The 16277-nt window shown below is 46.2% G+C and overlaps 1 protein-coding gene across 39 annotated transcripts in view; it reads left to right on the plus strand.

The window, feature by feature from the left end:
* CACNA1C (calcium voltage-gated channel subunit alpha1 C) overlaps positions 1-16277 on the plus strand; it is a 732665-nt gene that overhangs the window by 624388 nt on the left and 92000 nt on the right. For 23 of the 39 annotated variants that reach the window (XM_032349974.1, XM_032349969.1, XM_032349975.1 and 20 more), the window contains 5 exons: positions 4373-4505; positions 7444-7573; positions 8776-8835; positions 13755-13861; positions 16059-16146. In XM_032349974.1, coding sequence (XP_032205865.1) covers positions 4373-4505; positions 7444-7573; positions 8776-8835; positions 13755-13861; positions 16059-16146 — 518 coding nt within the window. Of the gene's footprint in view, positions 1-4372; positions 4506-7443; positions 7574-8775; positions 8836-8980; positions 9041-13754; positions 13862-16058; positions 16147-16277 lie in introns of all 39 variants that reach the window. The other 16 variants (XM_032350007.1, XM_032349985.1, XM_032349983.1 and 13 more) reach the window with 2 other exon arrangements.

Raw genomic sequence — 16277 nt, forward strand, 5'->3', positions numbered from 1 at the left:
TAGACTGTGCAGCATGAAAACAAGGCAGTAGATAGCCAAGAGTAAAACGGAAAGCAGTGAGGGCATTAGTAGCAGTCCCGTGAGAGGCAGTGGCCACTTGGGCCAAAACTCTGTTTTGGTGCTGTAGATACAGAGAACGGGCAGAACTTGGGACGCATTTGGCAGGACTTGCTAACAACCTAGAAGTCAGCGAGAGAAAGTAAGTAATGGGGGTAGATAAGGTTTTGGAGCTGAGCCAGCAGAGAACAGGCCCAGTGCAGCAACAGGCCCAGTGCAGCAACAGGTGCAACGTCAGGCTTCCGTCTCCGGACGCTATCCACAGAGCTCGCTTCCGGGGGCGTGGCCTTGCCAATCATGCCAGGGAACTCTGGGCCACACTCAACACTGTAGGTCCGTCCAGGGCAAGAACCACAGCTTTGTGTTCAGTATGCTGTAGGCACTAGGTGTTAGTAATATTTTTATCTGAATTGGCTGAGAGCAAAATCACAGGGACGAAAATGAGTATCAAGTGAGGCGGGGGCTGGGGGAGTCTGGTGGCAAGGATCACTGAGGACCAAAAGTGAGGCGTCCAACTACATAGGGGGTTTTACTTTTGAACACGGGCACCTGCCCTCATGAAAGCCACAGCAACTCCACAGTGCGCTTCTCCACACCTCCGAGAACGGATCCCTAAGGGAGTCCACCGGCATCCAGCGCTGGAGTGTAGGTGGTTAGGTTCCCAACCCCTAAAACAGAACTTGATCTGACTTTTCCTACTCTGCCAACTCCGTCCTTATACATAATACATGCAAAGCATCACAGCTGTCAGATTTCTGGCCCTTTACAAATTTGGGCTTGTCCTTTAGACGTGGTTTCCTTCTAAACACTATGCCTGGAATTCAGCTGGTATGTGTCTGAACCTACTGGCTTGCTTCTCCCTTGCAATAGGAATCAGGACCGAGCTTCATAATCAGCAGGGCAGGCTACTGCAGATGAAAGCAAAACTTTTCACCAGGAACTCGGAAATCCACAAAGCTAGTAAATGTGTTTTTCTTTAAACACGAATGATTAAAGCAAACATTAAATTACCTGTTACCAAATTATCATGAATAAGAAAGCATTGTTATCATGAATAAGAAAGTTGTTAATTTAGAGCACAGCTGAAAAGAATACAAATAGTTGGGCAGGAATTGAAGAGACTTCTCAATGAAATTTCATTTGTAAATATTGCAATTTAGGCCAACTCCAGTTTTATTTATTTTGCTTTACTGGGAGACTCCGCATCTGTTTTACCTACCAAGGTGTGGCTGGAAAGCTTCAACCCTTGGCCCAATACAGCTCTTCATCTCATGTCTCTCTGCTGCTAAAAATATTAACTGCTTTGCTGGTCAACTCTAATTACTCCGGGGTGGGGTGGGGGGACTGATTTATGCCTATATTCTGCTGGTCCTCCAAAAAAGCCTTGGGCCCCTAAATGCTTCTTGCTTGAGAACAAACCATGCTCTGTGCCAGGTATCTTTTCTTCTCTGTTCCACCTGACTTCATTTTAACCAGAAGAGGAGAGAGCATGAGGAGATGTGGCTGGTCTGTAAGATAAACTTCCGTAACTATCTTTCCAACAACTGAGTCTCCTTCTTCTTTTGTAAAGTCCTCTTCCTTATAAAGCAAATGTTGGTGTGAACATATAATCATCATCAAAAGCCAAGGGCGGCTACACGCTGGACAAGTGTCTCTCTCTATACTGTCTCTCTCAGCACATAAAGAGATACATGTAAAATCAGGTATGCTGGTCCTAAGTGCGAGTGCATGCAGGAGGCCAGCGGGGCCCCAGAATTGCAGGCAGGTCATTCTGGAGAACCCAGGTACTCAGGAGAGTACATGTAAAATCAGGTATGCTGGTCCTAAGTGCGAGTGCATGCAGGAGGCCAACGGGGCCCCAGAATTGCAGGCAGGTCATTCTGGAGAACCCAGGTACTCAGGAGAGCCAGGTGAATGATGCTGTCTGACATGGCAGTCCTTCTAGCTCTGCAGAGAGGGAGATGAGGGCAGTCCAAATAAGGAGACAGCATGAGGAAAGGAAAGGCGAAAGCACATGGCAAGTGTATCCATTTCCTGGAGTTTTCATAACAAATAACCATGAACTTGAGGGCTTCAAACAGCAAACATTTATTTTCTCACGGTTCTGGAGCTTCCAAGTCTGAAATCAGATGTTGACAGAACCATTCTCCCTCTAAAGCTTCTGGGGAGAATCCTCTCTCACCTCTCTGTGTCTCTGCTGGTGGACAGCCATCCTTGGCCCTCCTTGCCTGTCAGCCTCATCACCCCTGTCTCTGCCTCTTTCTCCACGTGTATGTCTCTGTGTCTCCTTATAAGGACAGCAGTCCTTGGGTTTAGGGCCCACCCCACTCCAGTATGACTTCATCATGACAATACCTCTGCAAAGACACTCTTTCCAAAGTTAGGTCACATTCTGAGGTTCCAGCTAGGCATGAACTTGTGGGGGACATTATTCAACCCACCACCATGAGCCTTCAGAAAACAGGCTCATGGCAAGAGTAGAAAGCCTGTCAGGGAAGAACAGCAGGCAGAGGTCGGACCGAAAAAGACGCTAAACACTACTTTACAAACTAAGAGTCTTTCCTGTGGGCAGAGATCATAACAAGAGCTAACTTTTATATAGAACATGTTACGTGCCAAGAGCCACTCTGAGGTATGTATGTGCTGTTTTCCCATTCTCTGTGTCTCAGGGAAACTGAGACACAGAGAAACTAAATGCCAGAAAGAAAGAGAGCCAAGATTTGGGTCAAGGCATTGGCTAGAGAACCCATGCTTTTACTCCCATTCCCTTACTAGACATTTTTAAATGCATTTGGTCAGAACAGGAAATGTAGTCGTTTCCTACCATGGGCAGTGACCTTGCAAGCAAAGGAGTAAGCCATTTGCTTTTGGTCCACAGTAAACATGACCACTAGCCTGGAAAACAAAGGTGCTTCTTTAACTGGTGCTGATGTCTAGAATTTTGAATGAAGGGCCTCTTGTGTTCAGCATCATTGCTCTATTATCCCTAAAGTGCATGATTTTTTGGTATTTTTCAGGAATGGGAGTGTTAAATTTAAACTCCTAGAACCTTTAAGGATAGGGCTGCTTGCAATTCAGCTGAGCCTTACATGCAGCCTAGACAGGCAAGACACCTGGCAATGTCCTAGTCTTACCTGATCAGCTTTCCTAGCACTTTTTTTTTTTTAAGATTACTTATTTATTTATTTATTTATTTGACACAGAGAGAGAGAGATCACAAGTAGGCAGAGAGACAGGTGAGGGATGGGGGGGAGGCTCCCTGCTGAGCAGAGGAGCCCCTGCTGGGCTCAATCCCAGGACCCTGAGATCATGACCTGAGCCAAAGGCAGAGGCTTTAACCCACTGAGTCACCCATGTGCCCCCACCTTTCCTAGCACCTTACATCTAGGATGACCAACCATCCAAATCCGACTGAAAAGCCTCCTGGGCTGTGGGAATTTCACTTTGGAAACTAGGACGATCCTTGGCAAACTGGGATTGAACTAGTCACCCTACTTACAACCCCCTTTGTCATGTGCTGCCAGAAAAGTCTAACAAAGATTCCAGCACTCACGGGGAGAGAGCTGAGTGTCTTAGTTGATACCCCTCATTTTCAGAGACGCAAATGGTGTCTTGATTCTGGTCAGTAGGAAGGTATCTGGAAGTAGCCAACACAGCAGTACAAGCTCGTGGGCGTAGTAGAGTTATTTAGACTGGTGCTTTTTTTCTTTTTTTTTTTTTCTTTTCAGTGTAACAGAATTCATTGTTTTTGCACCACACCCAGTGCTCCATGCAATACGTGCCCTCCTTAGTACCCACCACTTGGCTCCCCCAACCTCCCACCCCCGGCCCCGTCAAAACCCTCAGGTTGTTTTTCAAAGTCCATCGTCTCTCATAATTCACCTCCCCTTCCAATTTCCTTCAACTCACTTCTCCTCTCCATCTCCCTATGTCCTCCATGTTATTTGTTATGCTCCACAAATAAGTGAAACCATATAATAATTGACTCTCTCTGCTTGACTTATTTCACTCAGCATAATCTCTTCCAGTCCCATCCATGTTGCTACAAAAGTTGGGTATTCGTCCTTTCTGATGGAGGCATAATACTCCATAGTGTATATGGACCACATCTTCCTTATCCATTCATCCATTGAAGGGCATCTTGGTTCTTTCCACAGTTTGGCGACCGTGGCCATTGCTGCTATAAACATTGGGGTACAGATGGCCCTTCTTTTCATGAAATCTGTATCTTTGGGGTAAATACCCAGTAGTGCATGCTCTATTTTTAATTAGGGATGCTCTATTTTTAATTAGAATTGTGCTTTTTTTCTTGCAGGAGAAGAGGATGAGGAGGAGCCTGAGATGCCTGTGGGCCCCCGCCCCCGCCCACTCTCGGAGCTGCACCTGAAGGAAAAGGCAGTGCCCATGCCAGAAGCCAGTGCATTTTTCATCTTCAGCCCCAACAACAGGTGCGCAAGAATGGTGGGGAAGGTGGGACTCCACTCCCTTCGTGCCACATGCTCAGCAGACGCCGGTATCCTCCGACCTCTAGTGGAGCCTGGGACTCTCCCAACTCCCCACAACTTGTGTCAACAGGTGCTGATTTGGGGAAAAGCACCCTGTATTCCAAATCAGAAGACCTATGTCTGTTTTTCCCTCCATTTCTTGACACATGTAAACTCTATTTGTAGTCTTTTGGTGATTACCCTTGGTAATTTACCAAGTCTATTTAACTTAACAAAGTTTAAGGTTCAGCAGTATCCTGGACCTCCTCTTGCAAAATGGAAGGAGCTTATACTATTTTAACTCCTCTCAGCCCTCCTAATTTAAATGTTGTTGTTGCTTAGTATTTTAGTCCTTTTTTTTTTTTTAATTTATTTATTTGACAGACAGAAATCACAAGTAGGCAAAGAGGCAGGCAGAGAGAGAGGAGGGGAAGCAGGCTCCCCGACAAGCAGAGAGCCCGATGCGGGGCTCAATCCCAGGACCCTGGGATCACGACCTGAGCCGAAGGCAGAGGCTTTAACCCGCTGAGCCACCCAGGCGCCCCTTTTAGTCCTATTTTTAATGTAACAAGTTAGACATTGTCATCATTATCATTATTATTCTATCGACAATGTAGATTTGGATGTACATACAACTTGCTATTTTAGTTATTCACCATTTTTTCATACATCTCAGATCCTCTTTCTGCAATCATTTTCTTTCATCCTAAGCACATATTTTTAGGAGCCCCTAGTGTTCCATGATGGTAAAGTCATTTGGCTTCTGTTTATCTCTAATTGTTTTCATTTCTGTCCTTAGAAAATAGTTTTGCTACGTACGTAATTTTGGGTCAGTAGAATTTGTCTCACAGTGTGTTAAATATATTATTACGCCATATCATTCTTTCTATCATTGCTTTGTAGGTAATCTGTCCTTTATCTCTAGCTGCTCTGAACATTTTCTGCTGCCTTGGTGTTTAGACTTACTATCATGTGTCTAGATATGGATTTTTTTCTCTTTGTCCTGCTCAGTTTGGAAACCAGGTGGGTCACAGAAACCTGGGACTCTTAGGCTGAGCCAACACCCTTAAGAAGCATCTGGAAGAAAGTTTCGCAATCTTAATTTAGGTCCAAAGGAATCTCACCAACTAAGATGATGTATTGAGGTCATAATCAAAGATTTAGCTTTATGGATTTATATTTTTCTCCAGTTCTCAAACAACATTAAAAATCAGAATAAGAATTTCTAATTCTTGAAAAGTTGCAGCCATAATCTCTTTATTCTTTCCTTCTGATGAAATTGGCCATATGTTAGGTCTTCTCATTCTGTCCTCCTGTCTCTTAATGTGTCTTGCAAATCTTTCATCTCTGTCTCTTTTGGTGTTTGGGGTAGTTTCTTCAGATATACCTTCCAGTTTCTTCACCCTGTCTTCAACTTTGTCTGTGTTACTGTTTAAGCCAGTTTTTATATCGACTTTATTCTTTTTTCATTTCAAACATTTCCATTTACTTCTTGATTTTCCAGCTCCATCTGTCTATATCTAATACACCCCTTGTTGAGTTACCATCTTTGTGTTCAAGTCCTTTATTCTGTCAAATATTCAATATACAGTTGTTCTACGTTCTCTATCTGATGCGTCCAATATACACAGTCTCTCAGAGAGGGTTCTAAATCATTCGTTTGTAGTTTCTTCTGATTTCCCATCTCAGTGGCTCATCCTCTTATGCACTAAATCTTTGATTATGACCTCAATACATCATCTTAGTTGGTGAGATTCCTGTGGACCTAAATTAAGATTAGGAAACTTCCTTCCAGATGTTTCTTAAGGGTATTGGCTCAGCCTGAGAGTCCCAGGTTTCTGTGACTCACCTCAAGTCTGGCTTGGAATGCAGTTTCCTGACAGCAGTGTTGCTACTGGTATCTATCCTCAGGCAGCTCTGCCTTTCCTGGCTACCTCTCACACAGACCCTGGCTCAGTGGGTTTGTTTATCTGTTTGAAAAGGATAATCGTTGCAGACCTCTTATCTCTGATGAAGCCAGAAATGCCTCAAAGGGTTCAGCCTTTCCAGGATTTGCTGCTTATGCAGCACTAGGGTCTCTCAGAACATTTAGTCCACCAAAGTGCTGTGAGCAGAAGTCTGAAAGCATGGATTCAAGCCCTGAACCCTCCCCCTCTCAACACACACACAAACACTACAATCTGTCTTTCTGGGCCAGCCTATCTTTCTCGGGTTTCAGTGTTTTTATCTGTAAAATGAAGATAATAACACCCATATCCCATTCCCAAACTGCCAGTATGCAAGAGTATACAAGACGCACTTGGCATTCAAGGATCTAGCATTTGTGACACTGTCAATGAGTGCCCAGAGGTCCATGCACATAGTTCTTTGTAATTACTCTGAGGTGTGGAATTGAATTGCATGCCCTGAAGCTATTACACAGTAGCAAATTGCCTAGTCAGAGTGCAGGCTGAGCTGGCCTCTTACCATCCCCGTCTCCGGGTGGCTCATTCCCTATACATAAAAATATGAAGATCTTATGAAATGATTTTTTTAATAGTGGGGGAAAAAAAGTCCTCCCCCACCACCCAAAGAGCCAGTTGTTAATGTCACAGAAGTTGATGAAAATTTGGGGATTCCCAAAGTTCTCAGATGTAACCCTCCAAAATGTCAAAAGCTAACTGCCTGTGAAAGTGCTTTGGAACTGCAAAATTCTGTGCAGATGTGCCTCACAGTGGGGGCGCGGAGTGGGGGTGGGATGTGGTTGTCATTACCCAGCAGCAGTAAGACCTCAGATGAAGGGCCCACCGCCCAACTAACAAGCACCTTTCCCAAGCCAAGCAAAGGAGCATTGAGCTCCAGAGACCCGGCAGTTCCTTCCCTGGCCTACCTGACGTGCTTCTGTCCTCTCCTCCCCACACAGATTTCGCCTCCAGTGTCACCGCATTGTCAATGACACGATCTTCACCAACCTGATCCTCTTCTTCATTCTGCTCAGCAGCATTTCCCTGGCGGCTGAGGACCCCGTCCAGCACACCTCCTTCAGGAACCATGTATGCATTCTCTGTTGTCCCCTGCACCCCTTCCTCCTGGGAGTGGGACTAGGCCCACACTATGACTGACCTCAATCAGGAGCCCAATATTATATTCAGATGCACAATAAACATTCTTTTAAGAAATTAGGGCTTTGGTAGAAACCATCAGAAACAAATATAAGAGAACATGTACCCAAATGCCTCCGGCTGGCCTGATTGGCAAAGTTCAGGACTCTCGTTGCCCTGTGGATGTTTCCCTAAAGGCTCTGATTCCTTACATACTTAGTTTAAAAAAAAAAAAAAAAAAAAGGAGCTGCTGACTTCCTGCCTTGTTCCCAATAAACTCTGACCAGTCAACCACTGGGGAGGGGAGCATTGTCAAGTAGGTGCCACTGGTGAGGCTGACCTTATATAAAAGAAAGCTCCAATGACCTTGTGTAGAGTAGAAAACTAAATTTGGAGACCAATACAAGGTTCTGGTGAACAATATTGAAGGCTAGAGTAAGAGCTGTTTCATCTCAAAGCCTCAAAACTGTGTCAAGTCCCAGCCAGGTAGGCATGAAGAGAGGAGTCCACCAACCTAAAGCAATACTCATGCCAAACCACTCGGTGGTCCTACTGCCTACTTGGTCGAGAGTTTTCTTAGAAAGCTGTTGGCCCTCACTCTGATGCATCACCTGAGATATAATAGAGGATGAAACCATGTAGCCTGCCCCAAGCCTGGGCAGTCCTCAGCTGGAGGATTCTCCCTTCCCTGCCCCAAAGAACCCAACACCAGGATTTCCACCAACATGAGAAGCTAGCTGAGTCACACCAATGTGACTTAAGCATTTTGCATTTTCCTGCAATAAAAAGCAAACCCCGCTCTCTGTCCTTTTGACACACATCCCAGTGTTCTGACTGGAGTTTGTAAGTGAATTGGATTAATGAAAAAAACATCCAACCAAATGCTGCCCAGACCCAGGACCAGCCGAGTCCTTCCCTGGAAGCTTCCCTCCAGTGTCTGGGGACTTCATCTGAAGCCACTAAGCTGCCTGAGGCCAACCCCGCTTCAGGATCCAATGCTCTGTATATGTTCCTCATCTCCTAACTTGCTTCCATCTGTCTCCACATGGAAAAGCTCATGTGACCTGTAGTATGCTTCTGGAGCTGACCTCTCCTTCCCACCCACTTCTCTCCCTTTGCACCCCATTCCCATCCTGTTTCTTTTTGTTTTGCAGATTCTGTTTTATTTTGACATTGTTTTCACTACCATTTTCACCATTGAAATTGCTCTGAAGGTAAAGCCCTAATCCCTCTCTCCTCTCCCCATCCTCCAGGAGCCAGCACTAGCTCTCTGCTGCTGTCTGTCGCTAACACACACATGCTTCTGTTGGTGCCAACTTCACTCTCAGAGCCACTAATCCAATTCTGCTTATTTTTCAGATCCTAGGCAATGCAGACTATGTCTTCACTAGTATCTTTACATTAGAAATTATCCTTAAGGTAATGCAATCTGAGCAATACACTCTCTGTCGCTTTCTCTGTCTCTGTTCTGTCTGCATGTCTCTTTTCTCCCTTGTTTTCTTCACTCTATTTTTAACTCTCAAGACTGAGATTGGAAGAATTAAAGCCTTTTGCTTTGTGCTATGCCCGAAGAAACCCACCCCCCATGCTGTGCTTCCTCTCAGCCTGGAAGAAGCAGATGGTTCACAGTGTCAACATTGATGCTGTCCTGTCACCAACTCTGGCACTGTGCCAGTCCACAATGCCCCCTTACATACACACACACACGCACACACACACACACACACGCACACATACACACATCCCATCTGTGGGCCATTGATGACTGACTGACCCCTACTTAGAACCCCCTTCCCTCCTCCTGCCCAGAAGAAATGCTGCACAAATTCCAAGAGTTGGGCATGGAAGGCCACTTTGGACAGCCATTGTCGACACCTTCTTCAGTACTAGGGGCAGACACAAGGGCTAGGTTGGAGTTTGGTCTGTGTGATAGTAACCATGGGCCTGAGGAAAGATTTAGAGCCAGCCTTCCAATGAGAGTGTTCAACAGATGACTGTAGATTACATCTAACTCCTTGGGTTCCTGCCAAAGAGCTTTGTTCCGATGCCCCTTGCCCTAAGCATGGAAGGGGGAGAATTGTGGTGAAGAGCTAAGCACAGGGGAGTGAGGACCAAGAGTTAAAAGAAACTGGAGCACCTAGGTCCCACCCCCAGTCTTGAAAGTGCACAGGCCTGGCCCTACATGCAGCTGGCACCCCCAGGTGCTTGAAGCCCTGACTGAGGAACTGTTACAGACTTACCCCATCTGTGGAGCCCACCCCTGAAAGCATTGGGATGAGAGAGATTGTTTTCTAAGTTTTATTTTATTAATTACATTAATTTATAATTAATAATTATATTTATTTTATTATGATTTCTACATTTTTCCAGTATACTTCTGAGCTTCTTCTTTTTTTTTTTTTTAAGATTTTATTTATTTATTTATTTGACAGAGAGAGAGAGATCATAAGTAGGCACAGAGAGAGGGGAAAACAGGCTTCCTGCTGAGCGGAGAGCCCGATGCGGGGCTTGATCCCAGGACCCTGAGATCATGACCTGAGCGGAAGGCAGAGGCTTAAACCCACTGAGCTACCCAGAGGTCCCTATACTTCTGAGCTTCTGAAACAAAGCATCGCCAAACCACTCCAACTGAGACTCAGGGTGTGACTTCTGAGACCCAGGAAAAGTGCATTTCAGCACTTCTTCTCTTCTCAGAACAACATGACGGATTTTAACATTACCCCAAACAGAAGGGCTGTAGGCTCTAAAGCATATGCTTCAACTTGGAGTCTTCTTCCTGGGAGAGTCCAGGCTCCCTTTCCTCCACTTCCTGGGGCCAATGTAAGCCACTGTCCACACCTGACCATGTGCCACAGCCAGCCTGCAGACAGACCCTTCCTTTCCTAATGCAACTCCCAAGTCATGACCCAGCCCTTTAAAGTACATGGCAGTTCTATCCCTTCCAGGTAGGAGTTGAGTGGGTCAGTTTGGGGTGGCTCCCCTGTGACCTTATCCCCAGAAGCCTGAGATGTCCAGACCCCAGTTTCTGTCCCTGGTTCCAGTGATCAAGGGTATTCTTTGGGTTTTTCTCTACTACTCAAGGGCAGTGGATCTGACCAGGCCCTGATTCCTGGCATGGGGAGAGGGAGCCAAGAGCTGCCCAGCTACATTAAGATATACTTTGTAAAACCCCTTTCCATGGTGAGCTGAGTTCTCCTGCACTTCAGACTCCAGTAGGCACTTAAATACCAAAAATTCTTTCCCAGGACAAAAAAATCTTCTGAGTCCCACTTCTCAGGACTGCTCCACAGAGCTCACCTTGTGGATTTTAGTGGTGTTATTTTTCCTTCAAGTTGCCGTGAGCCGAAGTGAAAGGTCTTTTTGCCAGGATTGTCACGGCAAGAGCCTTCCCTCCTTTGGCCCTCTCCCTCTTCTACTCCCTTTGGGTCTTAGTGTGCTTCTAAATAAACACCCCAGCCCCCACTCTTCTGCCCCACACCTCCTTCCCTGGGCCCCTCTGCCTTGCCCAAAGGCTCAGCTTCATACCATGGCACAGACAACAGTGGCCCCATTATCCAAGGTGCACCTCGTGTCAAAAACAGTTGAAAGACCTGGGGATGTTTGGCCTTAAAAAGAAAGGCTTGTAGGCCATGACGGTTGCCCTGCATACTGCAAATGACTGTCACATAGAGTAAGGAGGAGGTGAACCAAGCCCAGTGAATACAGTTAACAATATGCATGTAGTAACTAGAAGAGTTGCTTGGGCTGGACAGAAGGGTTTTCCTGTCCTTCCAGCTCAGAGAGTCCATGATCTCATGCCCACACTTTTTCTTCCCTCAGCCTGAAAATAGTCCAACAATAGGCTTTTCCTATGCAATGGCTTAGAACATTTAGGAAGCAGGAACTGAGTGGGTGGCCATCAGCCAAACAGGGTAAAGGAAGGACACTTGGCACTGTGCACCTGAACCTGGCCTCTTCCATTGTCTTAAATGCCTAGGATGATTTTCAAATACATGCTCCATTTTTTCAAGGTCCACTTCCTGTTTCTCAAAACCCTGACCACTCTTCCTCTAGCCCTGCCTGGGCTTGTGTCCCCTGTACATGCGCACGCACACACACACACACACACTCACACTTTCTAGAGAGCTGATCTCATTCTAGGCCCCCTGACAGAGAGGATCCCAAAGCAAAGGACAGACATTTGAGCCTTGAGACAGACTGTGAGCCCCACTAGTGCATTTAGTCAGGGAGTGCCCCTCCTGTGGAAGGCTCTGTGTGCTCTGTAATGCCCTCACCATGTCCAAGCCAGGAGTGAAGTGGGGTCAGACTCAGTGCCTTTTCTGAAACTGAAAGTGTGATGGCTGGGAAGGTGCTTGGCCTTCTAAAGGCACAGGGCTTCTTTGGTTAAGTGAACTGTAGGAGCCACCCAACTCTAGTCTTTGGGGTCCTCGATCTTCATCAAGAGACAGGACAGCAAGCACCTCCAGATGGTAAACCTTCAGGAGAAACCTCCAACTATATTCCCCTGTATCCTTTTATATAATATACCCACTTCTAGAGACTGTTGCAGAACACAGGTGCCTCAGTCCCCTGTGACCCCCTACAGCAAGAGATAAATGGAAAGAATTAGGTTGCAAGAAGCTATTTTTGCCAGTTTCCCCCTGTGTTTGCTTTTGAATTGCTCTGCGGACATGCTGCCCTGGGCATGCTCTGATTCCAAAGAGATAAACTGGACCCCAGATGACCGCGGAGCCGCTCTCAGTCTCTCAGCTACTGGCTCCAAATTTTTCTCTGGCTGATGCTTCATGGCCCATGGCCTTCCACAACCCTTAATCTGGAAATCTGCTGGCTCATAATTCAAGTCAACAGAATTGGAAAGGTTGTTTGTTGAACGTCTACAGTAGCTTTATACGAAGCTCAGAGAGAGGTAATAATATCCAAGTCCTGTAACAATAATCACCATCCCAGGAGCTCCCGTTTTAGACTTCAAAGGGCCTTCACGTTGTCTTTCTCTGTGTGCCTCACAAAGACAGGGAATAGTATGTCCACTTTGTAGCTGAGGAAACTGGATATCCTTATATAGGAAGAATCCAAAATTCAAATCCAATCTATCTGGCCCCAAGTTCGGTTCTCTATAGTGACAGCTAACACTTATATGAAGCTTAGTATTTGCAGGGTAGTATAAGTATTTTACCTGTAATAACTCATTTGATGCCTACATATAAAGGAGATATTATCATGACCCTCTTTCTCAGATGAGGACACTGAGACACAGAGAAGTTGAGTAACTTGCTCCAGGCTATACAAATAATAAAATATGACAGGGTTGGGATTCAAACTCAGGTAGCCTGGCTCCAGAGCCTATTCTGTTAAGCATGGTACCACATTGTCTGTCCAAACACCCAGTTCTGGCCCCAAAGAACATCAGTCTAGAAGCAAGATAACAGAACCAAGTTTAGAATATGTGGCATAGATCATAAAACACCAATTAAACTTGGGAAGTGGAGGGACGCTAACTGCCAAAGTTATTGATAGAACATCTCACTGGCCACTAGGGTGACCAGCTGTCCCAGTTTGCCTGAGACTGAAGAGTTGCCTGGACAGGACACAGGACTTTCAGTGCTAAACCAGGAAAATCCTGGGAAAACCAGGACAGTTTGTCACCCCACTGGGCATGCCCCACCTTTACCCAGATGCCTAGTGTCTGAAGCTGGCCCTGTTAATAGACTTTGGAGAGGAGGTTGGGAAGTCTGCCTAAAGGAAGCCTGGTCTGGGCAGTATCAGCAAAGGACCCCTCAGGGCCCAAGCCACAGATGTGCAATGTGGAAAAGAGGAGGAAAATGAGAGAGGGATGGCAGTGTCCAACCTGAAAAAGCTCCCAATATAGGATGGAAGAGTCAGGTGTCACCTAGTAGGTGGAAGGACCCATTTAACCATCCTGAAATGGGGATTGTGTGGTGTTTGTATAAATGCTTGTAGAACTCTGTCCTTGGTCCAGCCTCTTCTTCTGCAGTCCTGCCTGCCCCCAGTCCTCTCACTGCTCTTCAGCTTGCTCTGCCCAAGGGATGCTGTGGGAGGAGAGGGAGGTATCAGGGGTTCTCTGGAGCTTGGGCAGGGACCACTCATGCTCATGTTTCTCTGTGCCTCCCTGCAGATGACTGCTTATGGGGCTTTCCTACACAAGGGCTCTTTTTGCCGAAACTACTTCAACATCTTGGACCTGCTGGTGGTCAGCGTGTCCCTCATTTCCTTTGGCATCCAGTGAGTAGGACTCCCTCAGCCCCAGATGGGAGCACACAAGCGGAAATGGGGGTCAGGGAGGGTGACCAAGACTCTGGAGGGCATTCTTGCATGGCCACCGGCTTGACTGTGACAGGAACAGGGTGGTGTCCCTGACTTGTACAACATGATGGCTTTTTGTACACGTCCTTAATGGTGTCACACTTGGGAGTATGTCAATCCAGCAAGAATATGTTTAAATATCTGGATCTTGCCATGACAGGCAGGGCCGGGCCAGTTATAATGAAAGGAGTGTCTCCAGGGCCTTCCTGCCTCACACCCAGTGCCCTTGGCTACCCTCAGCTCCAAGGGCCTGCCATTTCCATCACCAGCTCTGATCTTCCGGTCCACCTTCCCTCTCTCTCTCCCATCAAAGCACCTGATGAGAAGAAATTTGTTGGGGGAAAGAGAAAGAGACAGGGAAATTACCATTTCTCAATCTTGGCTGCGTAGTTGAATCACCTGAGTAGTTTCAGAAAAGAGCTCTTTTTAGCTCTTTTTAGAGCTCTCCAGGTGACTTTAGTGTACAACCAAGTTTGCCAACTTGCTCAGTTAAAAGGATCTGATTACTAGCGTCTCCCAAGTTCTATCTGTGGCTAAAGGTAACCCTGCCCTTCAACCTCAAAGCATTTTCATGTGCACAATCTTCTACGGTCTTCACAAAAATAAATAGATACATACATACATACATACATACATGCCTATGAGGAAGGCAGGACAGTGGCTGTTACTGTCATTTCATAGACAGGAAAACTGAGGTTCGGGACATGAGACTTGCCCAAGGTCACAACAAAGGCAGAGGAATGAGGTCCAGGGTCTTCTTTCCCAAGGGTGTTTTCATGGCAAGCTTAAAAAGAGTGGATACCAGGGCATACGGAATAAGCCCCTTTCTGTGATCATCTGTTATATTATACCAGCTGTCTTCCTAGGCCTGCAGGTCTAGATTTTAGTCCCAGCATTACCACTAAACTACTATTTAACCTTGAACCAAGAATACCCCCGCCTTTATTCTGTGCTTTCCCCTGCCTGATCTTAAAATCCCTTCCATTCCAATTCAGTGCAAACAGACTCCTTCCCTTAGACACTGGGATAACTAGGAATGCCCTTTGAATCCTTTGGAATAAAAGAGCCATGAACCAGAGAAATCAGATCTTTCTACCAGATACCTCTTGAGCACATTATCCCAACCTCACGTAGAATGAAATCAGCCCTTGCTGAGGTGTCATACATCTTTTAGGTCCCACGGTGGTTATAAGGCTTTCTGAAAGCTTGAGAGGATATCTTAATCAGGGTAGTGTGTGAGGGTTGGGATAGACCCCACCTGGTTTGGGTTGATGAATAACTTCAGAAACCACATAGGCTTCCTGCTGAGAGGCTTGTGGGGAGAATTGCACCATGGTGCCTCATTTCCACTGGGGAAGAACAAAAGCCTGAGGCTCCCAGAAGTCCTGGCCAGGCCCTAGCATCCACCTATGCAAAACCTGCTGTGTAAAATCGATTCCTTCAAGTCCTGAGTGTGCTATGAACTAGTGGGCTTCGTAAATGCATATAATGGGCAATTACCTAGGACACATGTTTGGAGAGAACACCAGAATATCTCCTCCTATGCCCATCAGCTCCAGCCAACAAGGCCTGAAGCTTCTCCATCTATATGGCATTTCTTCAAGTTCAATGATGTCTTCATCAGACATCATAATAAATCTACCACTTACTCAGTTCATATGTGCCAAGCACACTGCTAGATGATGCAGATATGTTTCCTCATTTAATCCCTGCAACAACCCTATGAGGCCCACTTATAGATGAAAAACTAGGGTTCAGAAAAGTTAGGAAATTCATCCTCAGTGAATTGGTTGTTAAGTGGCAGAGCTGGGTTTTCTCTTTTTTTGTCTAAATCTCCCCTGAGTAGCACATTATAGTGCTAATGACTCGTGGTAAATTGCTTTTCATATTATTTACACACCAACAGGAAGTCCCAGGGTCACCAGCAAGTTCTAGGCTCTTCTGGGTGTTAGAGGTGGGAGTAGAGAATGGTCCCAGGATGAAAAAAATCCCCAAAACAGACTTTACACTTTCTCAGGTTGGCCTGCGGTCAGACTGTCAACACACCCCCCATCACATTATTTCCTGCTCCACCAAAACAGGAGCTTACTCCCCTGCCCTGTTTTCCCTCTCCCAGGTCCAGTGCAATCAATGTGGTGAAGATCTTGCGAGTCCTGAGAGTCCTCAGGCCCCTGAGGGCCATCAACAGGGCCAAGGGGCTAAAGGTGAGAAGTATGGGCCTGGGTGGTGAACCAGCAGACCAGTGAGCATCTAATCTACCTGGCTATGGTTGGTGGAAGTTAAGCAAGGGACTGGGGGGTAGGGGTGGGGGATGTACTGGAGGGAGGAGAAATGG

This window comes from Mustela erminea, chromosome 6 (assembly GCF_009829155.1).
Source record: "Mustela erminea isolate mMusErm1 chromosome 6, mMusErm1.Pri, whole genome shotgun sequence".
Classification (NCBI taxonomy): Eukaryota; Metazoa; Chordata; class Mammalia; order Carnivora; family Mustelidae; genus Mustela; species Mustela erminea.